Source organism: Chaetomium strumarium (genome assembly GCF_033439665.1).
Source record: "Chaetomium strumarium strain CBS 333.67 chromosome Unknown B0T15scaffold_1, whole genome shotgun sequence".
In the NCBI taxonomy this organism is placed as follows: domain Eukaryota; kingdom Fungi; phylum Ascomycota; class Sordariomycetes; order Sordariales; family Chaetomiaceae; genus Chaetomium; species Chaetomium strumarium.
This window is the reverse complement of record NW_026944429.1, coordinates 1,626,737-1,650,705: the sequence shown is the minus strand read 5'-3', so window position 1 is coordinate 1,650,705 and position 23,969 is coordinate 1,626,737. Positions and strand designations below refer to the sequence as shown.

At 52.4% G+C, this 23,969-nt stretch overlaps 6 protein-coding genes and 1 non-coding gene across 7 annotated transcripts; 6 read left to right on the top strand and 1 right to left on the bottom strand.

The window, feature by feature from the left end:
- The first annotated feature begins 705 nt into the window (after window positions 1-705).
- B0T15DRAFT_15701 (uncharacterized protein) lies at window positions 706-1,591 on the top strand. Its single transcript, XM_062862067.1, has 2 exons — window positions 706-1,279; window positions 1,363-1,591. Exons 1-2 carry the CDS (start codon window positions 1,011-1,013, stop codon window positions 1,529-1,531), a joined length of 438 nt encoding a protein of 145 aa, XP_062725596.1. The 5' UTR covers window positions 706-1,010; the 3' UTR covers window positions 1,532-1,591.
- A 1,448-nt stretch (window positions 1,592-3,039) lies between these two features.
- Window positions 3,040-3,113, top strand: B0T15DRAFT_t29. Its single transcript has one exon. It is a non-coding gene; the product is annotated as a tRNA-Lys (tRNA).
- A 1,438-nt stretch (window positions 3,114-4,551) lies between these two features.
- On the top strand, window positions 4,552-6,931 carry B0T15DRAFT_424787 (amino acid/polyamine transporter I). The gene is made up of 4 exons (XM_062865622.1): window positions 4,552-5,216; window positions 5,290-5,801; window positions 5,859-6,020; window positions 6,081-6,931. Exons 1-4 carry the CDS (start codon window positions 4,790-4,792, stop codon window positions 6,645-6,647), a joined length of 1,668 nt encoding a protein of 555 aa, XP_062725595.1. The 5' UTR covers window positions 4,552-4,789; the 3' UTR covers window positions 6,648-6,931.
- A 1,301-nt stretch (window positions 6,932-8,232) lies between these two features.
- Window positions 8,233-9,768, top strand: B0T15DRAFT_545892 (galactosyl transferase GMA12/MNN10 family protein; the record flags this gene model as incomplete). The annotated part of the gene is made up of 3 exons (XM_062870146.1): window positions 8,233-8,297; window positions 8,355-9,052; window positions 9,121-9,768. The coding sequence occupies 3 exons, from the start codon at window positions 8,233-8,235 to the stop codon at window positions 9,291-9,293; spliced, it is 936 nt and encodes a 311-aa protein (XP_062725594.1). The 3' UTR covers window positions 9,294-9,768.
- A 1,920-nt stretch (window positions 9,769-11,688) lies between these two features.
- B0T15DRAFT_488518 (general substrate transporter) lies at window positions 11,689-13,713 on the top strand (the record flags this gene model as incomplete). Its single annotated transcript, XM_062866520.1, has 6 exons — window positions 11,689-11,826; window positions 11,885-11,954; window positions 12,022-12,046; window positions 12,125-12,250; window positions 12,321-13,490; window positions 13,578-13,713. 6 exons carry the CDS (start codon window positions 11,689-11,691, stop codon window positions 13,711-13,713), a joined length of 1,665 nt encoding a protein of 554 aa, XP_062725593.1.
- Window positions 13,714-15,891: 2,178 nt separating this feature from the next.
- On the bottom strand, window positions 15,892-16,957 carry B0T15DRAFT_516616 (uncharacterized protein). The gene has a single exon (XM_062868264.1). It carries the CDS (start codon window positions 16,918-16,920, stop codon window positions 16,132-16,134), a length of 789 nt encoding a protein of 262 aa, XP_062725592.1. The 5' UTR covers window positions 16,921-16,957; the 3' UTR covers window positions 15,892-16,131.
- Window positions 16,958-18,076: 1,119 nt separating this feature from the next.
- Window positions 18,077-18,853, top strand: B0T15DRAFT_545891 (ribonuclease H-like domain-containing protein; the record flags this gene model as incomplete). Its single annotated transcript, XM_062870145.1, has 1 exon — window positions 18,077-18,853. The coding sequence occupies one exon, from the start codon at window positions 18,077-18,079 to the stop codon at window positions 18,851-18,853; it is 777 nt and encodes a 258-aa protein (XP_062725591.1).
- Window positions 18,854-23,969: the final 5,116 nt, after the last annotated feature.

Genomic DNA, 23,969 nt, shown 5'->3' with positions numbered 1-23,969 from the left:
GTTTTGCGCGTACTAGCCCTTCGAGCTGGCCGCTAGTGTAGGAAGCAGGGCGAAGCAAGGCAGAGCAGCCCCAGGTCGCATCGTCGGAGGCGAAACCCCAACCCGCGCGTCACCTCTGAGAGTCTCTGACGCCGTTGCTTCGACCGATCGACGTCCCGCCTTCCACAGGCAGCATCCAAAACAAGTCCCGGTTCTCCGCTCCTGTGACCACACCGACGGAGCCCCTCGCAACCAGTCGCCGTCCAGCACACCAAGGCACAGCTTGCTGATCGCGGCATTGCAAACGGTGCACGGAGCCATCTGCTGACCAGCCCCCGTCAACCGCCCAACCGACTCCACCCTTCCGTTGCCGCTCCTCTGTCTCACCCACAGAGCCTTCGCCAACTTTTCGCTGTTTGCCCGGCCTTGAAGAACTCCCCAATCGCGCTTCGCCGTATGTCCAGCGCCTTCAGCTTCTGTCCTGTTTTCGGCCACCCCGCCGTCCCCCTTGTGTATGTATGCGTGGCCGTCTTCGGAGGCTGGCTTTCCACAGATCCGTTTTGTCTCGTGGGTGACTGACGTCTCTCGACGTTTGCTGGCAGCGCTCCTAGTCGGACCCACGACTCCACGAGCAGGACCCGCGACCCTGTCCCAAGGCCCACCACCGCCTTGCCGCCCACAGACTGAGCTGTCTTCTGCACCCGCCCCTCAAACTTTCCCACGCCCAGACCTGTGTGCCCTTACTCCCTTCCTCCAGAACCGCCCAAAGACCGCCTACGAACAGATAGTTCCCAAACTCCTCGAGCTCCCTCGGCCTGCGCCACATCGGACTGGCGAATGGTGGCGGCAGTAACCTTTTTCTGGGTTTTCACTGCGTAAGGACGGGAGGAGCCAAACATTCTTTGCTCATATGACATTCAAGACATCGCTCGCTCTTTATTATTCGAACCTTCTCCGCGCCCGTTCACAACATTAACCGATACGACCGATCCGGCACGATATTAAGCCGCGTTGGAACCTATAATTGCATAATGGGAGACGCCAGTCCGAACAAGGCAGCAAGTCCGGGCTGGTCGGAATCATCGTCAGCCTCCTCCCTCGATCAGCCTATACACGCAACGGTCCCCGTACGGCCGCAACTGCCGAGCCGCAAGAGCAGCGGCACCATGATCGTACCCCGCGATTCGTCAGCCATCGAGGAAGTGGACATACCGCCAGACGACGTTAGGGCCATGAGCCCAAGGAGGACGAGCGAGGATATTCAGACATTGGGTATGGAGGCGAGGGAGGAACTGCAGAGGTGAGTCTTACACGAGACCTGGCTCCATGCGTCGGCCCCATCGGGCACATGAGGGGGATAGACGGGCTAACAGTGGCTCTCAGGCATGCCAAGGCACTGCAAGAGTCCCTCATCAACCTCTTCAACCGGATAGAGGCGGTAAAGGAGGAACACGACAAACTCCATCGCCACAACAAGTTCCTGCAAAAGTACATTGGAGACCTGATGTCGACAAGCAAGATCACATCGTCCAGCAGCCGCAATAAGAAATGAGCAACGACGCGGAACTTGCGGGGGTGCCTCCATCGCGGGTGAAAGAGGAGGATAATGAAGACGGCCATCTCGGAGAAACTGGGTTGTGGCGGTAATCTATCAGCCGGCTGGTGTGGGAACTCACGATCGTGCGGCTATCTCAGGAGGATCTGAGCATGGAGGCAGGTGGGATCTCGGCCCGGACGGGGTCGTGCCATTTGAAGCTAGGCGCCACCGGCTGTGTCGAAGACGAATTTGCGGGAGCAGCCATGCGACACAAACAACAGCCATTAGACTGACCTTTGGCTCGATCCTCGACTTAGGACTATTGGCATTGGGGGACCGCCCGGACACCTTGGCGCCTCTAACGTGGGGCTCTGATGAACTTGGGACCCTTACATACATCTTTTTCCTTTTTTTACTTCTGTCGCAGTGGCACTAGGGACTACTGGAGTTGGGGTTCATTGTGCGCGAGTCTGTTTTGATACCGACGGAAAGACGTTGATACCACCATGCGCGACTCGATTCGGTATTTATTTTTTCTCCGCGCAGAGAGAGGGAAAATTCAACTTGGGTACGCCACCGTTGTTATATTCTCCAAGGTCAAGATAACCAATTCCCTTGGCGAATGGACTCGGCGAGTGAGGGTTTTGGATGGGAAGCATTTACATTGCGGGCGTTGAGGAAGAACTGCATTTGGTTCATTTCTGAGACGGGGGCTGATGGAGGGTTGATACCTCTTGACAAAATCCTTACCATTTCCGGATGCTGTGTAAATATGGACGTCGTGTAGTTTCGAGCAGCCAAAAAAAAATTCAAAAGAACCAGCGAACAGAACTGCTTCCCGCTTACACTACACTCCATGTGATGCTGTACGAAGCGCGAACCTCCCAGTTCGGCGCGATCAACCCATCTTGCCACCCGTTTCGGGCCGGGGCCCGTGGTGTCAGCTTAAGGTCAGGGAAGCTGCACGCCTTGATTGTGATACAACGCCCTGGCTCAACTGACGTCAGCGGCCAAGGCTCACGGCCGGTGATGAAGGCAACAATTAACGGCCGCCTTGCTGGCCGACCACCGCCTTGGTTCCATTCCATCTTACTTTTTGCCTTTCACCAACCCGGCCCTCGCATCTTCATACCTGCCAACCCCTGCCCCTCTGCAACTTCTTCGTGCCTTGGCCAAAGCTGTTGTTCTCGGTCACCGAAACGCGGTGATCGCCCAGCTATTCTTCCGCTGACAGCTTTGCATACTTTACGACTTACGTAGTTGGTGTTTTCGAGGCCCCTTGTAATTGTGGTGTGTTTGGCGCTTAGCTTGGCATTTCCCGGTCTTCGCAGCTCGGTGTTGCCTCTCTAGCAATTTCTAGGAGGAGTAAAAGACACGGCGAGTCCTCTCCTCTTGTTTCAACTTCTCCCGAGTCATTTGGTATTGGTAAGAGAAGACAATCCAATGCTGGTATGAGAGGTGCTGGAAACCCACAACATCCTCATGGCCTAATCAATACACAAAAGCAGCCAATCAGGAAGTCAGCCGGCGTGGCGCAATTGGTTAGCGCGTCAGACTTTTAATCTGAATGTTGCGAGTTCGAGTCTCGCCGTTGGCGCTTTTTGGCGAGTCTTCAGACTTCTGTGGCCCCTGATTCTTCAGGTGGTCAAGGTCAACATTTTGGCTTTTCAATGGTCGTCATATTTTCTTGCTGCAGATGCCAAGCACCGAGCCCCGTTCACGTCATATAGAATACTGAAAACTCCATCGCTCTCTGTAAGTCATGTTCGTGTCTATGGAATGTCAGATAACAGACTGATTCCTGTCTTGTTGCTTCTTTTGGCACCTTGTTGGATGAACCTATATGCTCTTTCACTTGATGTGGATGATGCGACCTACGCTCGTTTTGTGGACTTGAGATTTCCATATCCCAAACTAACTTTTCTAAGACTGAAGTCGTAGAACGCATGTGGTTGACAGGGGGGCGGTTAACGACATGAAGCTCATCTGGGTTGAAATGAGGTTGTACTTAGGAGTTTGTTCTTCTGTCGCCATGCTAGAGGTACGGAATACAACCGACTCAGACGCTTCAAATTGTGCGATTCTTCGATACCTGCCCGAAAGGTTGCTTGTAACCTCATGGACGTTCCTATGAGAAGCTTGACCTACCTGAGCAACTTGACTTGTACCAATCAACCAAGTGCTATTGACTGCTAATTCTTCTGCGACCAGCTTTTAGATATCAAAGCACAACAAGACAGTATCAAATGCTATTCCGAAGTGCCTTCGTCTGTCACCTACATGTAAGAACGGTCTTGCTGGATCGACAAGGGATGCTGTAAGTTCCAGACTCCGTATCAACAGATACATTCTGTGATAGTAGCACAGCTAGTATAGTACTATATGTTCTAACACAACATCACGAGGAACATACAAACCACGGTACGAGTTTGTTGAACGGCCGGGCAATGGCATGCATCGCACATGTTCATAGCGTATTTCATACGTTGATAATACTTACGGTAGTAGTGATGATTCCCAAGGGTTTCATACTCCTATCTCGAGTGACGTTAACCCGCCTACTAGTTCAGGTGAACCGCAGTGAACTTGTCACATGTGGCTCTCGACGTGCGTCACCATTGTAGGTTCTTTCCTTCAACCGTCAAGTCATGCTAGCTGCGCATCAACACATTGCATACCTTCAGTCCCTGCGAACTATCATCCCAACCTTTTCAAACTCAAACTCAATAACGTTTTCGTCCTGCCACCCACAACGATCAACATTCGGCGTCAACCTCATTCGCAAGCCCAGCCTAGCTCACGACCTGCATCCGTGAGAACAGAATATATAACCTCGCGGCGCCGCCAAGAAATCAAAAAATGGCCCGCTCGCCGCCGTCAACGCCCCAGAGCGGTTCCTGCAGCTGCGGGCCCCGCCACCCGCGCGATGGCGTGCGCCGGGATGCCGCCGCGGTCACGCCCACGGTGGGTCCATTGACTCCCTGCAGCAGTGCAGCCGGCAAGGGTTATTATTCGGCCCGGATGACGCCGTTTGACCCGAACTTCACCTCATCCATCCCCATCTCAAGCCCATCGTCATCGGAGGAGTCGGCCGAGTCAATCACATCGTCGCTCGTCTCCTTCCCGCTTTTCATCACTCCCCCGCCGAGTCCGACTCCCCTGTTGTCTAGAGTCGGGCCGCGCGGTTCTGACGAGCTCGGTCGGGAGTCACGGATCTTCAGGGCCAGCAGGAGCAGTAACGTTATCGGGGCGAACGAGGCAAAAGGGTTCGGAATGGTCGCGGAATTGGGAGGCTTGTCCGGATCGGGCGCCGCAGCAGTCGGCGGAGATGCTTCTGACGAGCGGACGCCCCTTCTACGGTCGTCGGGGGATTTAGGCCGGGATGGGATCGGCGGTGCCGTTGCCGGTGCTAGTGGAGAACCGGTGGATATCACGGTCGGGACCGGCGATGTCGGCGATGAGGAGAGGACTGTCGGAGCCGGGGGTGGGGGCACTTTCACGCGCAGCCTTGGCGCGGTCGAAGCCTTCGCCATCGTTATCAGCATCGTCATCGGCAGCGGAGTCTTCACGTCGCCCGGGTCGATCGACACCAATGTGCCGTCACCGGCCGCGGCGCTGATGGTTTGGTTCGTGGGCGGGGTATTGGCGTGGACAGGGGCGAGCACCATGGCCGAGCTGGGCACCGCAATTCCGGGTGAAGGTAGGTTTGGCCGCGTCATGTGCCGAAGGGTATGCAACGGTTCATCAAATGGGCTTTGCTGATCGTGTCATAGGAGGTGTTCAACCGTACCTCAAGTATATCTTTGGGGATATATTCGGCTTCTTGGCGGCATGGACCTGGGTCGTCGCAGTCATGCCGGCGACGCTCGCGATTCTGAGCATCGTTTTCATTGAGAGCATCTACTCGGCCGCGGGCGTGATGGGCGAAGGCGGTAGGGTTGAGCACAAGTTACTCTCGATCGTCGTGTTGGTCTTGATCGGCCTAGCCAACTCGATCAGCACCAAGGCAAGCACACGGCTCAACAACTTCTTCGTTGCCACCAAGTTCGTCACGATCGCCGCGATTGTCTTGGCTGGAGTCGTCGTGGTCATCCTCCAGGTCGCGAGTCCGAACAGCGACGTCGGTGGCGGAGATTGGCATAAGAAGCCTTGGTTCGCGTACAGGGACAGCCTCAACCCCGATGGCAGCGTCACGCATTGGTCTGAGCTAGGTCCATGGGAGCTGTTTGGGCATCTATCCGCTGCGCTGTACGCTGCCTTGTGGGCGTATTCTGGATGGGACAAGGTAAGCCGGCCACACGCCTAACCGTTCGCAGGCCCTGATGAGCTGACCATCTCCCAGGCCATTTACATCTCGGCAGAGCTTTCTGCTCCCGCGCGCCAACTTCCCCTTGCGATCAACACTTCGATCCCAAGCATCATATTGTGCTTCCTGACGGCAAATGCAGCGTACTACATTCTCCTGCCCTGGGATGTCGTGTCGGTGACGGACAGTGTTGCGGTAGTAAGTTGCACAAGACATTGGAACCGGCAGATCTCTTGCTAATCAATGCCCTTATATTAGACGGCTATCACCCGCCTTCTCGGCCGCGGCTTTGGCATTGTGGCCGCCATACTCATCTGTCTCGTGGTTGCCGGCTCTCTCCTCGGCAACTCCTTCGTTGCCGGCCGCATGGCTGTTGCCGCGGCGAATCAGAACTGGCTCCCCCGTATGCTCAGCGTCGTCGGCAAAGTTGGTACCGAACCAGAGCGCTCACAGGACGACCCCCAGAAGGCGCCAGATTCGGATGCCCCGATCAACGCCATCATTCTCTCTACCGTCCTCTCCGCAGCATACATCCTGCTCGGCAACTTCCGCGCACTCCTCACGTTCAACGGTCTGGGAGAGTACACCTTCTTCTTCCTGACCGTCCTCGGCGCGATAATCCTACGGTACCGTGAGCCAGATTTGGAGAGGCCGTACAAGACCTTCATTCTGGTCCCCGTTGTCTTTGCGCTGGTGAGCGGATTTGTCGTCGTCCGTGGAGCCGCTTTCGCGCCGACGCAGGCGGTTGTCCTGGTAGGGCTTTGGGCGCTGGGGTTGGGAGCCTACTGGGCTCAGAAACGTCGTCTTCGGGGGGTTGCCATCTGATTACTCTCCTTTCATCTATGCTAACGAGCGGCCCAGTACCGGATGGGTGCGACACAGGTCTTTATGTTATGGGCACAAGGTCAAGAGGGAGGTACTATGGGATGTGGCACACTTGGGATTGGCTTGATTAAGGCATCTTGCTGATAGACTACCTGGCATATTCAAGCCCGCAGAGGTCCATTCTCTCCGGTCCCAACAAAGACGGATCGGACTCATACTAGCATAGCAACCCGGTATGGCGCCTGGCGGAAGCTCAGCCATTCCATAAGGCCCGCTTTGATCTGCTCCATGGTCCACTGCACCGTGTCCTCTGTCCCCTTCCCCAAGTTGCCGTCCTCCTCCGCAAACTTGAACATGTTTACAATATCGGTCGCAGCATGCGGCGGTAGGAGGGTGCAGTATGACAGAGGCCTTGTCGTTCAAGTCAGTCGTAACCATCTCGACACCCTGGCACCTGGGATGAGGTCCAAGTCGTCGTTCCTCACAATAAAATACGCTAGCGGTCGATAGAAGCTCGCCACCTGTTAGCCCTCCCACGGTTCTTTCTTGAAATGACTGTCAGTGACTTCGCCTCATCCTATCACACACTTAAGTGGCTGTTCCGAGAGGATGGGAAGAAGCTGTAGATTCCTGCCACGAAATTCCAGGTGATCGCGGACGCAATTGTCGACATGTGGGCCATTGTAAGCAAGGTTATCCAAACTCCAGGACCCCGTCATGACTATCACTATCATGATTACTACTCCATTATGCCTTTGTGCGTGTCGTTGTACAATATCCATCTAGGTACCTAGAGATTAGCAGGATCGGAAAGCCGTGCTGGATTGCTTGTCGACGAGTCAGGACGAAAAGGCTATATATATACCGCAGTACCTAGACCTGCTGTCCGCCATCCTCGAGCTCCCTGCTTGGCAGTCATATCACCGCCTAACAGTCCATATTGACGTTTCCGTCTAGAGGAAACCGCCTCTGGAAGGTTGAGCTCGTTGAGCTTCGTTGAGATGGTACTTTTCAAGCGTTCCATGATCTTGTTAGCTAAGATGCATTTCTCCCTTCTTCCGGCCCTAAAACAAAAGAGGCGTTGCCTATTGGTTTGTTTGTTTGTTTGTTCATTGTTTGTTCATCCTTAGCGTCCAGGGCTACCCGCTGAGAGCAAGCCGGGTCCAAGCATATGCCCTATCGGCATGTGGCGTCGCCCAGTGGCAAGAATGGCCTTATTACCACGTCGTCATCAATGAGTAGTATTCGTGAGTTGAACAACCAGTAGAACTCCAGGACACAAAGAAGGCAAGAGGCGTGGAAAAATTCACTATTGGGGCTAGTTCTACATAGAGCCCATAAAAGGTAACGTTCTGCCGGCTAGGGAATCGTGCACAAGACACCCCAAGTGAGTTTCCGCCTTCTATTCAACGAATTAACCCCGAGTGTTGCGAAGGATGCGGGATAGACGCAAGTATTAGAGGACCCTAGGGGGCAACATCTCCTCTTGTCTCTTTGTGACGGCCGATGACGGAAATACAGTCATACGCCCAGGGTGTCGTCGTCGAAAGATCTTAAGGGACGCTTTTTTATTCCCAAAGCCAAGATGTTATCCAGGACGGCGGTCCTCAAGGCACTGCTCACCGCTACTCCCATTTTGATTATCTTGCAGTACTGGAATAGCCATGCCTTCCCATCACTACCGTTTTATCGAACACTTTCAGTCAGCCAAGACAATATCCACTGCTACGGCAAGCCAGACTGCTTCCCCGCCAAGCGACACCCTTCTTTGTTCGATGTCAAACACAACAAAGACTTCTGCCTCAAGCACGGCGCGACACTCAGAGATCCGCCCCCTCGGCTCGCCATGGTGACGGCGCAACTTGGGATACCCGAAAAACACTACCAACGAGCACTTCGAACGCATGCCCTGCACAACGCGGTACACGGAACCGGCATACACATCCTCTGCACCAAGATCGTCGACGACCTGTGGAACAAGCCAGCCTTCATTCTGGACTTGCTCCTCCGGGAGATGGAGAAGCCAGAGAGCGACCGGTTGGAGTGGCTGTTCTGGGTTGACCGCGACACGATCATCCTCGACACGTGCCGGTCTCCTCTGAGCTTCCTCCCTCCCAGGGAAAAGGAGTTTAATAACCATACAGAGCAGCCCAAAGACGGCAAACCAGAAATACACATGCTCGCGACAAAGGACTGGAACGGGCTGAATAACGGCGTCTTCCTCGTCCAGGTCAACCGGTGGTCCGTCGACCTCTTCTTCGCCATTCTGGCGTTCCGATATTACCGCCCCGATGTCGAGCTTACCTGGTCGGAGCAGAGTGCGATGGGATTTCTGTTGGAAGAGCCCCAGTTCCGAGATAACGTCGCTTGGGTGCCCCAGTGGTGGCTCAACCCCTACCCCCCGGGTTGGGACGCGGAGGACTTCGCTCCCCTCAACGGCGACAAAATGCTCGGCGGTACCACGCTCGGCGAGGAGACTTCCTCGTGCATTTTGCTGGCGTCGGAGGCCTGGAACAGGCCCGGCAGGCCATGAAGCCGTGGCTCGATGTTGCGGAGACGGCGGTAGATGGCTGGGCGGCTGAGCCGAGGGAGAGGGACCTGAATAAAGAAATCCGGGACTTTTGGGAAGGGCGGGAGAGCACGTGAGGGTTGGATGATTCGTTCTGCAGTTTGTGTAATTCCTTTTCTCTTGGAGTATGCCTTGGCTAGCTGGAAGTGTAAAGCAGGACTGCGGAGATGGCTATATGGTTCCTGCTCCAGAAGAGTTGGAACCGGAAACCTCCAAACAAGCGGGAAGCGTGCTGGTCGCCACACATATGGAAAGAAGGCAACTGGCTTAATGTTGCCTGCGTGCCAGCCACGACGAGTCTCCATCTCTGGGTGGAAACAGCGCTGTTCTCTACGTCTCTCCTGGCTCGAATCTGCAGCAATTCGCAGCCCTTGGTGTGTCTTCCGTATTTGTAGCGTGGGTGATCTAGGTACGCCCTGCTCCATGGTTGTGTCTATGCAGCATGCCAGTGCAGCACAGCACAGGCTGTTGGGTAATGATAGCCTTGATTGACTGAGCTGAGGTTCTTTTTGACATGAAATGATTGGGTCGGAGTCGATCCACATGCCAGGCTAAGAATATACTTCCTAGAATATTATGAGAATCGAGTTTCATCTGTATGCGCGGTGCTTACATGAAAGTGACACTTGCCGGCACCATCAACAAGAGCCCACGAGAATTTACAAGTTACCTAAGGGACTTGCGTATGGGACTGCCCATACCAATAAGCTATGACCAGTACCGGGGTCTCCGGCCGAGGATCGGCGTATGTATGGACTGTGCATACACATAACATTCTCCATGACCCTGCTAGCCGCGACTTGACGAGTGTTATCCGTAGGCGAGCCCCTAGGCTCAGAGGACATCAGCTGACGTGCATTCGAAGAGTTTGAGTCCCGGTCTGCCAGAACGGCACTCCTGACCTCCGGCAACCTCTCTGGCGCGGTCGCAGAGACGGCGAGCAGACGGCACACGGCCCGGCCGGTGAAAGTGAAACTATTTGAACGAGCGGCGCGACGCTCTGCAGTGGGTAGCAAGGGTAGGATCCGGTACCTAGGTAGTATCTACATAGCGCTAAAAAGCCTCCGTCTGGAGTTAGCGGTCGACTCCCAGTCCGCGTCGTACGTGCAAAGCTGGGCTGTTACATATGTGGTCCTATGTACACATGCCGCGTGGTCCGACTGGACGGAAGGACGAACCCAATTCTCCGGCTCCTGAGTGGGCCTGATTGCTCGATCGGGTTTGGCGATCTGTGACTTCAGCATGGGGTGGCGCTGGGCGGTAGGCATGGGCAGCGCGCGGCGGCAGCGCTAACAGAATGCGGCATGCAAAAATATGAAGACACGGAACGACAGATGCAATGTCACTGCGGTGCAGTTTGCTCCAGCTGTTGAGGAAGGTGCGATGCAGGGGTGGATGTTGAGTGTTAGACTGGGGCCACTGCGCCAGCAGGTAAACTTTCGGCTCTGTTGGAACTCTCTTCCGACAGCTCTCTCGTTTCCATTGACCTGAACCTTTGAAGGGCGTTTCGGTCAAAGTTGTCAAGGTATTCTCACAACAATCAATTCAATCAGTTCGTCCAGCCACCTTTTACCTACACCTACCTGGTCTCACTTGCACCTCCCACTATTCCGTATTGTACATGTCGCGCTTCTTCCAGAGCTTCTCTGGCCCGCGGCCATCTTACCCCACACCGGTGGTACGAACCGAAGTACTAACTATGTATCCACAGGGGCTAGAACCTCGCAGCTCCCGTCTGAGGTTCCGGTGTCACGGGACCGACGGGGAGGCCCGCAATAGGCCTCTGATCTGAGCCTGAACACGGGGATATTGGAACAAAAAAGAAGGTACAATATAGTACTTCAATCACTTTCCACCTGACCAGCAGCGGTCACTGTTGGGCTATAGGGCTGGTATCTCCGTAGAAACGCACATGTCACAAGGTGAGTACCGTGATATACTGTAAGCTGACCGGGCGCGCTGGGCATACGCTAACCCGCAGACAGGAACCAAGGCCCGGCCTCCGGCGTCCACAAACCTGGGCCACATGCCCAGAGTCCCTTCGTATCGATCACATTTGCGTGGTGAGTCGCTGCTTGCACCCATGTGGCCCCGCGAATTGCAATCCTGATATGCATTCGACCCCAGACTCGCCGTGGCGCTGATCTGGAGAAAGCGAGAAAGGCTACACTAGCGTGGTTCTAAAATGCGATCGGAGAATTCCTGATCAATCATGACGAAGCTTAACCGTTGCACGCTCCTCGCTACCCGTTTGGGCCTTCGGAGGAGGCCTGTCCGTGGCCGATTTGGGAACCTGGACCCTCCTTTTGGTGGACTGCCATTTGCGCAGTACCGTGATACAAGCTCAACTTCTCGGTCCTTAATACCTGTCTATATGTATGGTGATGTCGCCGCTCAATGCCCGATGGCTCTCTTGTCGCTACCTTTCCCCACTTCCACTGTTCATCTTCTCCCCCTGGAACCACCGTGAAGATGTCGTCGCAGGAGTCGGATCACGATCACATCAGCAGCGAGAAGCAGGTTGGCTCTCCCGAGGTGGCTGTCGCATCAGCCGCCGTCCCGGCCAGCGAAGTCCCGAGGGTCAAAGGAAAGGAAAAGGAAGTGTATAATGTGCGTCCTGGTATACTACGTGGCCATGTCGCGATGGTAGTGTTGCTGACGCGAACAGGCCGAGCTCTTCGCCGCTATCAAGGAGGCCAACATCAACCCCTGGAGCAAGACATCTCTCCACCTCTACTGTGAGAAAGCCACAGCTCGATGGAATGTCCCTTGGCATAGACGTACCTGCTAACCACCGCGACGTAGGGTCCGTCTTTGTTGCTTTCTGCTGGTACGTTTCTTCCATTGGCACTGACGCTGAATCGTAAGGGGTGGCCCTCATGCGACACGGGAGCTAACCAGATTACAGTGCCTGCGCCAACGGTTACGATGGCTCTCTGATGACCTCCATCATTGCTATGCCCACCTTCCAAGAGCAGTTCGGTGTCAAATCTGTTGGGCCGACGGCCGCTGTCATTTTCTCGCTCTATGTTGTGTAGGTTCATCCCAGAAGAGCGGGATGCATATATCACCTCACGTCATGCTGACACGGGTTTGCATCACAGCGGTGCCATGGTCGGCGCTCCGTTCGCCGCCGTGATCTCGGATAACCTTGGCCGTCGGAAGAGCATGTTCACAGGGGGCGTCATCATCATCATCGGCATGATCATTATCTCGACCTCGATGCACCTCCCACAGATCGTCGTGGGCCGCTTCATCCTCGGATTTGGCATCGCCGTCATGACCGTCTGCGCCCCCGCCTACGCGATCGAGATTGCTCCCCCGCATTGGCGTGGTCGCTGCACCGGTTTCTACAACTGCGGTTGGTTTGGCGGTGCGATCCCTGCTGCGATCATCACATTCGGCACCAACTACCTGGAAAACGACTACGCCTGGCGCATCCCCCTGATACTGCAAGCCGCCACTTGTCTCATCGTCTGTTCTTCCGTCTTCTTTATTCCCGAGTCTCCCCGCTATCTCATGGCCAACGGGAAGGAGGACGAGGCCCTTGCGTTTCTCATCAAGTACCACGGTAACGGCGACCCCAACTCGCGCCTCGTCCGCCTCGAGTTCGAGGAAATGCGGGACGGTATCCGTCAGGACGGCGTCGACAAGACCTGGTGGGACTACCGGCCGTTCATCCTAACGCACAGCGGCCGCTGGCGCATGGCTCAGGTGCTCATGATTTCCATCTTCGGCCAGTTCTCCGGCAACGGCCTCGGCTACTTCAATACAACCATCTATAAGAACCTCGGTGTCGACAGCGTCCCGCAGCAGCTCGGCTACAACATCCTTAGCCAAAGCCTGTCTGCCATTGGGGCCCTGACGGCCGTCAGCCTCACTGATCGCATGCCGCGCCGCAAAGTGCTCGTCATCGGCACCTTCATGTGCGCCGTCGCTCTGGGCGCCAATGCGGGTCTTTCGGCCGTGCTCGACCAACAGCAACAGAGAGGCGACTTCAGCCCTTCTTACGGCCAGGGCGCGCTTGCCTCGTACTTCCTCTTCAACATCATCTTCTCCTTCACGTACACTCCGCTGCAAGGCGCCATCCCGACTGAGGCCCTCGAGACAACCACCCGCGCCAAGGGTCTCGCCGCTTCCGGCTTCATTGTCAACGCCGTGGGCTTCATCAACCAGTTCGCCGGCCCCATTGCGCTGGATAACATTGGCTACAAGTACATCTACGTCTTTGTCGCCTGGGACGTCATCGAGGCCATCATCTGGTACTTCTTCGGGTATGTTGCCCTCTTTGACCCAAACACACCGTAACGTTTGCCCCCCCGCTATGATATGATACTAACCATGTTGCCCCAACAACACAGTGTCGAGTCACAAGGCCGGACGCTCGAACAGCTCGAATGGGTCTACAACCAGCCCAACCCGGTCAAGGCCTCGCTCAAGGTGGACAAGGTCGTCGTCACCGACGATGGTAGGGTGGCCGAGAAGATTGTCGCCTAGGCCTCTGAAGAGGATCATGATGGGCTACCTCGGTACACAGGCCCCGGGGTTATGGCCCTTTTGGGTAGTGGGCCAGAGGGGATTCCATCACTGTTGTGTCTTGCAGTCTCTACTCGCTAATATTATTACCCCGATGTAATCTTGATGAGTTTCGTGCTTTCCCCATTGCCACGCCCACGTAAAGGGAGAATTTAGACACGCATATAAGCGAAAATTAGGGACACGCTAGGGTTGTCCCTATGCCGTTCGTAGTTTATCAGTGCCCAAGCCCTGGAAGTGCAGGCCCGCGAGTAGTTGCATAAGGCCACCTAACGCGTGGGGCTCCGCGAACCCCCCGTCTGGGGTTGAAAATCAGGGGCGGGAGCATCCGACAACATTCTTCACTTCACGGCCACAGTGGAGGTTCGATCTATGTGCATATGTACATTGAAGGATGTGTATAATCCCTTCCCCGTCCCGCAAAACTTGCAGAACTCACTATGTCAACAAGGCGTCATATATGATATAAGCCGGCAAGAATGGCTGCTGTGCAGCGTTCTCTCCTGTATCGGCACAACACAGACTGCACATTAAGATACCCCTATGCCCGTCTTCGGCCGAGGTTCGTACTCGTCAGTTGACCAGTTCTGGGAAATTCTGCAAAAGTAGCGGGGCCCCCCAACCATGAGACCATGATGCTTAGGCGAGAGCGGTGGATTTGCTTGCGATTCGCAGTCTGGACTCCGGACTGGACTCTGGAGGAGACGGGCCGCCTTTCCTATCGCTTATCGGGAGGATGGCCTGACATTTGGGCATTTGGGGGCGGAAACAACTTTGCGTCAACAGCGTGTGCAGAGCAACAAGTCTAGACCGTATTCCCGGCACCCGAAGCTTTTTGTGTCTCCTGTCACACATGCAGTTGTACCAGCTTCTAAGGATCACACGCATGACCCCTTTGGACGCGACTTTGTTTGGCCGAAGTTGTGTTTGGCTTCGGTCCGAATTTCAATCCCGGCACAGCTTTGGACCACATGTTGTGACGGTACAGGTCACGCATTTTATATTAGACTGATGACTTTTGCTGTTTTGGACTTGTAAAGTTGTATTGTTTGGTCTCGGTGGTGTTGAGCCGCGCGCGATGCCGGATCGCGGCTTGCTCTTCCTAGCGATCTCGCCCTTGCAAAGTACTATCTAAGGTACCTATCTCATAATAATACGCTTTTAGAAGCATAGCACTGATTCTCCACTCCTTACTTGATCCTCGGTACCTACCTAGGTACCTAAAGAGTTTACCGTAGGGTTGGAGACGGTGAGAAGCCGCCTTGCTATTCCCATCGAGGTATATTGCCATGGTATATGCATAATATACTAATACTTCAAATTCCAGCGCTCTCTGAAGCTCTGTAACTTGATCCTGTACTACAGGAATACAATTGTAATCCCTGCAGGTCAACTCGGACCTACTAAAGGGCTACTTAAGGAACTGAGAACTGAATTTGTTGCCTGAAAACGGGTTCGCCCCTCTCTGACATGGATTTAAGCAAGAATGAGATGAACTTCTGTAAACGAGTCAGCAGCTACCTTAGGTGTATTGCAATTGAAGCCGCACTCTCTAGTACCTCGTCCGGGAGGCTGTTGCCATCGGCGAGGCCACAGCTTGGGAGGAACATCTAGCACTGATCAGACTTCAGGATATGGAGGGATGGTGGAATCCAGCCAGAGGGGCAAGGTTGAAATTCACCAGTTAGACAGTGAGCCGACTGCATCAGAACTGCCCTGCTTTTATTCGTGGCCTTGTTCACTCTCCTTCCTACCGGACTTGTTGAAGATATAGTCAAAGCACTACTACCTTGTGGCTCCACGTCCTCTAAACATAGGACGCAGGTGGTCTGGTGGTGACAATGCTTAAGGTTGCAACACAAAAGAGTAGCAAAGTATCTCAAGTGAGATGTCGCCTTGAAGTGTGACTCACAACATTGGAGGAGCAAACACCTTCAACTAAGGTGGCACAGTGAATGGAAGTAATGCATGCTTCCGTGGTTCCCGCTTCCTCTTCCCTCACAACATCTTCCATTATCCCTACACCCCTGCATCTTTCTTGTTTTTTTTTTTTTTTTTTTTTTTTTTTTTTGGGGGGGGGGGGGGGGGGGGGGGGGGGGGTTCGGGGGTTGTATTTAAAGGTTCCAGTGAGAGGAACCGGTGTTTTCGTGGTGGTACCCGGTCAGGCTTTTGAAGATTGTATTTGTTTGCTCCTGTGTGGTATATCCGTAATCTCGCTCTCAAATACCTTCAGTACTAGTGTCGATGCCTTGTCTTCCCATCTATCCCGTAACTTGAAAGACACATGACAATCCTGACTCAGGTAGTGCGTGCCTGCTCTCTTCACTGAAATATGCCCGTCCTGGAGATGCTTTTCAAAATGCACCACTTCCTCCCACGCTATCCAGTCTTCCGTGGCCGCGCCTCAACCACCTCGATATCCTTCTGAGCCACTTCAACATCGTCCGCTATGCTTGACCTGGAGCGATGACACTTCCAGTCGAACCCGCACACAGCAATGGACGCCACTCCCACCCCAATCAGAACCGACACGACGATGAGAGCCACAAACAGGCCCGTGGTAAGGGCGTTGCTGCCCAGGACCTCGTTGGCGCGCCGAAGGAGTTGCCGGCGCATGCGTTTTGACTCCTTGCCCCTTGGAGAATTGTGATCCTTTGGGGAGGAGCGGTCCAAGTTTAAGAGGTTGCTTGCTTGATCGAAGACGTGGCCGTCATCGTCGTGAGTTAGGCTCTTTTGATATAATGCAGGTTGATCTTTCCTCCGCCCGAAGCACGGTGGCAAGAACGACCATGGGCCGTGTTGTCGTGTTGGTGTTGTTGTTGTTGTTGTGGCGGGAACTGCTGTGGGGTCTTCCCATTCTAGGGGCAGAGGAACGGCTAAGTGCCACTGAAACGCAAATAATGAGAAGAGAAGAACTGGCAGCATGACCACACAATTGCAAACGCTTATGTTCTGTGTCGGGCTTTGCTTGTTTGGGCCTCCACCGGGGACGATAAGCAGCTGGCTGAACCAGACAAAATATATCTGACCAGGACCTCGAGGAGTTGGAGGCTTTGGAGCGATTCGCGTCGAGCAAAGTTCGTCAAAGAATCGCATATGTCTTACCAAGTACCAGCGTTCCAAGAGAGTGTTGACGAAGAGGATAAGTATGGAGCATTTCGATGCCATATTAACTAACACCCAGCCTGATCACATCTCGTAGGACTTTGCAAGCGCGCACTGCGGCTCATCCTGCTGCAAGCCTGCAACCTTGGTCCTGCAGGTCTGCGCCACGGAAAACTGCTCCATCGGCACCCCACCTGGGCCGGCACTGCTCCTAGGCAGCATCGAAATAAAATCTCAGCCACGAATGGACCCCCTTTGGGCAACCATGGCATGCGAGGGCTGCTACGCTGGCTCAAAAGCGGCGTAAGTCCGAAGGCTTGCAACCTTACCTTACTTTGCGAAGCCGAGGGAGCGAATCAGTGAATTGCCTGACTGTTACACACACTATTGACCGCCATGCGCTGCGGCTGCAACTTGCATTGATACGCCTTCACCTGCGTGCTTTCCTCCACTGTTTACTCTGATAGCTGAGTTCCGGAATTAAAGAAGTTAGTTTTGTGAAGACTTCGCCGATTCTTCTGAGATACAAACAGACAAGTTGACAAGTCCCATGGCTCTCGGAGGCGTAGCAAAATAAGCAAATGCCGACTCCCGCAGGCGCCTGTGTACCTACCAATGACGCTCCATACCATGGGCATCCCAAGAGCGGTGATTACTAGGTGCCGTACGTGCCGGCGTCCGTAGGTAGCAGTCAGGCATGGCCGTTGCGTGCTGTACTGTTGCAGCGTCCTGGGCTCCAAGACTTCTCGGCCAATTATCTCTATCATTGTGTCCGTCTCCAACGTGATAACGAGGTTGTAATCATGACGAGGGCCGTCGGTTCGTCGGCTTTGTCTGTTTGTTTGTTATAGCTTCCTACCTGACCTATTAACGTTGAGAATAGGTAGCCGGGAGGCTGCAGTGACAAACGGACATGAGACACACCGGTGATGCAAGACGCCATTCCATGGGTCAGACGATGAAATAGGATACCACATCTCGAATCGATGGGGATACCGTGGATAAATATCCCAGCTAGGATCTGTGGTGACCGGCTGGACTGTTGGAATACCTTCACTGGAGATCTCCAACACGTCTGTCTTCGTGCTATATTGCGTCGAGACTCGCCTACCTACACTGACGATAACCCTAGGGAGCATTCCTCACGCGTATGTCAGCCGTATCTACCCATCAGAATGACAACCTGTACTGACGTCTAGATCTCCTGAGGCCCAGAAACATGTCAAGTTTTACATCTGTTCGGAATCCGGATTCTGGCGGCCTCATCGACACCGCTACGGCTATGTCCGCCCTCGTGGATATTCTTGATGGCCAGCCCACCACGCCACCATCGCTCTACATCGACCTTGAGGGGGTCAACCTCTCCAGACATGGCACTATATCCATTCTCCAAATCCACATTCTGCCCCGTCGCCAGACCTACCTCGTCGACATCCACATCCTCGGTGAGACGACATTCTCCGCGCTTGGTTCGACCACAGGCCGTACCTTCAAGGAAATTCTCGAGTCAGAGACCATCCCCAAGGTCTTCTTCGACGTCCGGAACGACTCGGATGCGCTGTTCAGCCACTTCCAGATTTGTCTCGCGGGCGTCCAGGACCTGCAACTCATGGAGCTTGCCACACGCACATCCCCACGGAAGTACGTCTATGGGCTGGCCCGGTGCATTGAGCGGGATACCACCCTGAGCGCGGCGGAGCGGCGTGCCTGGATGGCTACCAAGGAGCGAGGCGCCAGAGCCTTTGCGCCCGAGCGTGGGGGCAATTACCAGGTGTTCAACGAGCGACCGCTCCGTGAGGAAATCAGGCAGTATTGTCTCCAGGACGTCTATCTCCTCCCCCGGTTGTGGGCGTACTACAACAGTAAGCTCACCAAGGCTTGGGAGGGAAGAGTGGCTGAGGCTTCGCGGGACAGGGTGGCACTGTCTCAGATGCCCGGCTTCAATGGCAAAGGACGGCATATGGCACTGGCACCCGCTGGTTGGTCCCAGCTGTGATTTGGTTAATTCTTGAAAGTGAGGATAGATGTTTGCTGGATGAATAAAGCACTGCGATGGAAGTTGGCTATTCCAAATCCGTGGCCACCAGAGTTCTTTCAAATCTCTACTTTCATGAGTTGAACTGCGCCCTTCTAGGTACCACGCTTGGCACATTAGACTTACAAAACGTCGAAATCTCCAGGGTGTTCGGCCCTGCTTCTGTAAGACTGTAACCGTCTCAACAAGGTATATTTGCAACTGGTTGACGACGACTCTATGTACGAGTACACTAAGCTCGAAGAAAGAAAAGGAAGACGAGAGAACTTAGCTGTCGATGACCTGCTCATAATAAGCCAAGACGGGCCCGGCAGTCCGTGCGTGAACGGTGTATTCTAGGAATAGCTTCGTCTAGCGGTCAGGAGGTCGAAGGTTCAGGGTTAGGGCGTGTCGCAGTATGCAGAGAGGTCAGAGGCAGAGAAAAGAGTGTAATACTAGGTGATGGAGAAGGTGAAGAAGGTGACGGGATGTGTCCACCTAAGCTAGGGAACTAGCTTATATGTAGGAGGGCCTGAAAACCATACTGGTGAAACTGTCTCTGACATGAACGACAGCCCACCCTACTAATTTTGAAAAGCTGTAACATGGTTTATCATCGAAAGCTCCATATCACCGAAAGCTCCACAAAATCGCGTCCACGCGACATCTCTCATTTACACCTACTTTCTCGCAAACCCAACATGCCACAGAAAGATGATGAAGGCAAGATTGTCTTGGCCCTCCAAGCTCTCGAAAATGACCCGACTTTAAGCCTAAGAGCTACAGCTAAGATCTATTCAGTCCATCATACGAAATTGAGCCGCCACCAACGGGGCAAACTATCAAGACGCGATATTATAGCCAATTCGCGGAAGTTGACTAGCTTAGAAGAATCCGTTATTATTAAGTATATCCCCGACCTGGATTCCAAAGGACTTCCCCCTGTATATCTAGTATAGAAGATATGGCCAATGGACTACTTGCTGAATACGATGCGGGACATATCGGTATACTCTGGGCGCATCGCTTTGTTAAATGATAACCAGACCTTACTACGTAATTTAATCGAAAGTACAATTACCAATAAGGATCAGTGTGACGACTAGATGCAATTGAACAGGGTCAAGCCGGCTGTTGTTGTCATTCTATTTCGTGAATCTAAGGTTGAGGAAAGGAAAGAGAAGTTCTGAGTCGGTGGCTCAGAACATTACACGAAGATATTCCTGATTTGTGGGTCATGTGATCAGTCATGTGACCGGTGCTCCACAACAGCCGTCAATCAGGGAGGGCATGGGTTCGACCCCCGCCTGGGGCGACACCTATACCGACCGTGACAATCAGTATAGACTGGATCAAACACTTTAATAATTATACCAAAGCTCGAATAACGTATCTTATAAGCGAGCGGGACATATAAGCGAGCGGGACATATAAGCGAGCGGGACATATAAGCGAGCGGGACACTAAGTTCTTAGCATGATGCGTCCTTCTTCATCTACCTCTAACAACGCGTTTTTCCTATAACTAAAGATGTCTTCCACTTCAAAGGAAGCTAGGGTAACCTTGGCCCTTAAAGCTCTTGAAAATGATACGAAACTAAGCCTCCGAGCTGCGGCCAAGCTCTATAACGTGCCAGTTTCAACCCTCGGCTACTGACGTACCGGCCGGCCTATACAACGCGATCTTCCAGCCAACTCACGGAAGCTTACCGATCTAGAAGAGAAGGCTATAGTCCAGTATATAACTGAGCTATCTGAGCGAGCTTTTCTACCAAGGCTATATGGTGCGGAAGATATGGCTAACCAACTGCTACGTATATACAATGCGCCCCCTGTCGGCAAGCTCTAGGCTTATAACTTCGTTAAACGCCAGCCCACTCTCTGTACGCGTTGGTCACGTCGATACGACTACCAAAGGGCCAAGTGCGAGGACCTAGAGGTTATTGGCGAGTGGTTCGCGCTCGTACAGAATGTCAAGGCCAAGTATAGCATTATGGATGACAATATCTATAACTTCAACGAGACTGAGTTTATAATGGGTATTATCTTCCTAGGCATAGTAGTTATAACCTCTGATGGCCGTAGCAAGGCAAAGCTGGCCTAGCTTGGTAACTGCAAGTGAGCTACGGTAATCCAGGGAGTTAATGCCCTCGGCTGGGCTATCCCACCCTTTATCATCTTGGCCGTGCAATACTACCTCGCCAACTGGTATTAAGAGTGCAACCTCCCGGCCGACTGGTGTATCGCGACCACCGAGAACAGCTGGACTACCAATGCCATAGGCCTCGATTGGATCAAGCACTTTGACTTCTATATAGCACTCTGTACAAAGGGCAAATATTAGTTATTTGTCATGAACTAACCTGCAGAGGCCGGTGGGGGCCGACCTGCATGGTCGACGGGCGGCGCCTGTACCCAATCATTACGAGGCAGAAGGAACCAATGAGGATTAGGGAAATCAGGAACAATGCCAAGAACGATTGTTCCTGGGGAACAACGCCAAGGAATGTTGTTCCAGATGGAACAATGAGAACGACAATTGTTCTAAATGTTCCAAAGATCTAGGCACGGGATACCTAGGGGAGGAAGCTATATATAGTTCTACCATTCTGCCACTCATTCAGATAGCTAGCTTCCTCAGTGAGCAATTACAACAATAGCCTATATCTATTGTGCAGACATTGCGATAAGCATTGTTGTGAACCTTTTGGCTTCACCGAGACCTACAGTCCGACCAGCAGTTACCTTCGACCGGCAAACCCTTTTAAAGGCAGGACTGCCTATGGTTTCGTCATACGTTGCTCACTCCCTTTGACTCTATCACGGTTCAGATCGAAGGTACCATCGACCATCATGGCGCCTCAGACACCTAGCACCCTAGGCTCCTAGAGCCAGACCGCGACCATACAACAGATGTAGCAGGTCATTAAAGCCCTTAACATAAGGATTGCCTAGCTTAAGGCCCAAAAAGATAACATCCAGGTCCTTAAGGCTCTTAACGACAAGATCGCCTAGCTCGAGGCTAAGAACGGCAACATATAGCAACTCGTTAACGAGGCCTATAATAGCAAGCCTAAGGACAAGGCTAAACTTAAAGCACCCCCTAAGTATAGAGGCAATAAAGAAGGACTTACTAGATTCCTTATATCTATAAGGGCCTACCTTAAGTACTATCTGGATAAGTTTATAGACGAATCTACCAAAGTTATATTTATCTCCTTGCGGCTTAAGGGGAAGGTACTTCGATGGTTTGAACCTACCCTTAAGGATTAATTAACCAATAGTATAAACGCTTAGGACGATTTCACCATTGAAATTTTTAAATCGTATAATAAATTTGAGCAGGAAATCCAGAAGGTGTTCAGAGACTATAATAAGAAGCTCTATATATAGGAGCGACTCGTATATCTAAGATAGATAAAGTCGGCGGCTGCCTATGCTATATAGTTCTGCTAGGATTTATTTCGGTACAAGATCAACGATGAAGGTCTTATATAGTTATTCTACGATAGTTTAAAGGAAGAAGTCAAGGACGAACTATACTAGAAGGACCGACCCGATATGCTTAACGAATATATCGCTATAGCTATCCGTATTGACGATCGGATTTATACCAGGCGCTAGTAATATAAGGGATATAGAACGTAGCCTATATTTGTTAAGGCCAATAACAAGAAAAAGCAATAATATCCTAGTACGTTATATAGTACCTACGCTAGACCGATAGATATGGACGCCACCTAGCATAAAGAAAAGGGACGGAAGGACAAATCCCAAGCCACCTATTTCAACTATAGCAAGAAAGGATACTTTAAGCGGGAATGCTATAGTAAGAAGAACTAGAAGCAGGTGCCTGGCAAGGAAAACGCTACGATCGATAAGTCAACCCACGTGGTTAAAGTGGCTATGGCAAGCTATACCAAGGATGACTTCAACGACGCTATTAACCAGGGCATGGCTGAAGGAAGCATTGATAACTCCTCTCGGTTAGGAAGTAATAGCCCCTATGTTATATTCAAAGAACCCATTATAGGCTATAACATTACTGCCGCCGTAGTATTATAACTCGTAGAAGGTTAGGGATTCCAATTGACCTAGAACGAAGAAGGTCAATGGAGGATATAACAATCGGATAACAAACCCGTTGGCCCGAACCCTATCTTTCTTACCTAGCGCCTCTAGGAGGCTGAGGAGGAACAAGCCGAGCTTCGAATGGTTACCCGAAGACTTGCGGAAGAAAAGGCTTAGGCTATGAGCCAACTAGAATTCGTCAAGGCAAAGTTGGTCAGGGTCTAGGAAGAGCACTACTCGAACTTATAGGATAGACTAGTATAAGACCTAGGCTAGGATAGGAGAAATAGTAGAATTAAAAACCCCAAGGCTGAATACTAGAAGGCCTAGAACTAGCGAAGACTTAAGGGGTAGAAACTATAAGATTAGGACACTTTTTGGAATAAGAAGCCGTATAATAGTATTAGGGATAGCAATATAGTGCGTATTTGGATTAGATTTGGCCCGTGCTACGAAACCTATAAAGAAGATGCACCTCGACTCTAACCCTAGCAATATAACTATGTCTACGTCCTATAGTTCTAGTATATTGCATACGAATGCCAATACTACTTCCGATCAAAATTTGACAACGACTTTTGGCCCGATAGGCCTACCGACCGAAACAAAGAACCTCGATTAATCCCGTAGGTTTGGGATATAGGGACCGGCGTTGACTAGTTCCTATAGAAGGTCGAAAGGACCAACGTATACGATAGAATCAGGGTGACATTGCAAAGAACCTAGCCAGAAGACTACCAGCAGTGGCCTAATAGCACTCGATAGTATAAGAGCTAGGATTACTTGATCCATATACAAGCAAAGCTCTAAGAACACCACGAATATAAAACGCGTATATAAAGATAGATAACGCTTCGCGAACGACGGCAAGAAGAGAGGAGAGCTAATAAAACCCGATAGTTGTTTAATAAACTCCTGAAACTTAGGCTATAGAATAGTAACCAAGAGGTATAGGAGGATAGGGACGCCTATCCAGACGCTAGGACAGAGTTGGGAAACGGCTTAGGGCCCTCCGAGGGGCCTAAAAA

Coding starts and splice junctions, on each gene's coding strand:
- B0T15DRAFT_15701 (XM_062862067.1), top strand. CDS start 1,011: ATGGGAGACGCCAGTCCGAACAAGGCAGCAAGTCCGGGCTGGTCGGAA. Junction 1,280..1,362: donor GCGAGGGAGGAACTGCAGAG/GTGAGTCTTACA, acceptor AGTGGCTCTCAG/GCATGCCAAGGCACTGCAAG.
- B0T15DRAFT_424787 (XM_062865622.1), top strand. CDS start 4,790: ATGGTCGCGGAATTGGGAGGCTTGTCCGGATCGGGCGCCGCAGCAGTC. Junction 5,217..5,289: donor CACCGCAATTCCGGGTGAAG/GTAGGTTTGGCC, acceptor ATCGTGTCATAG/GAGGTGTTCAACCGTACCTC. Junction 6,021..6,080: donor TGACGGACAGTGTTGCGGTA/GTAAGTTGCACA, acceptor CCCTTATATTAG/ACGGCTATCACCCGCCTTCT.
- B0T15DRAFT_516616 (XM_062868264.1), bottom strand. CDS start 16,920: ATGGCATCGAAATGCTCCATACTTATCCTCTTCGTCAACACTCTCTTG.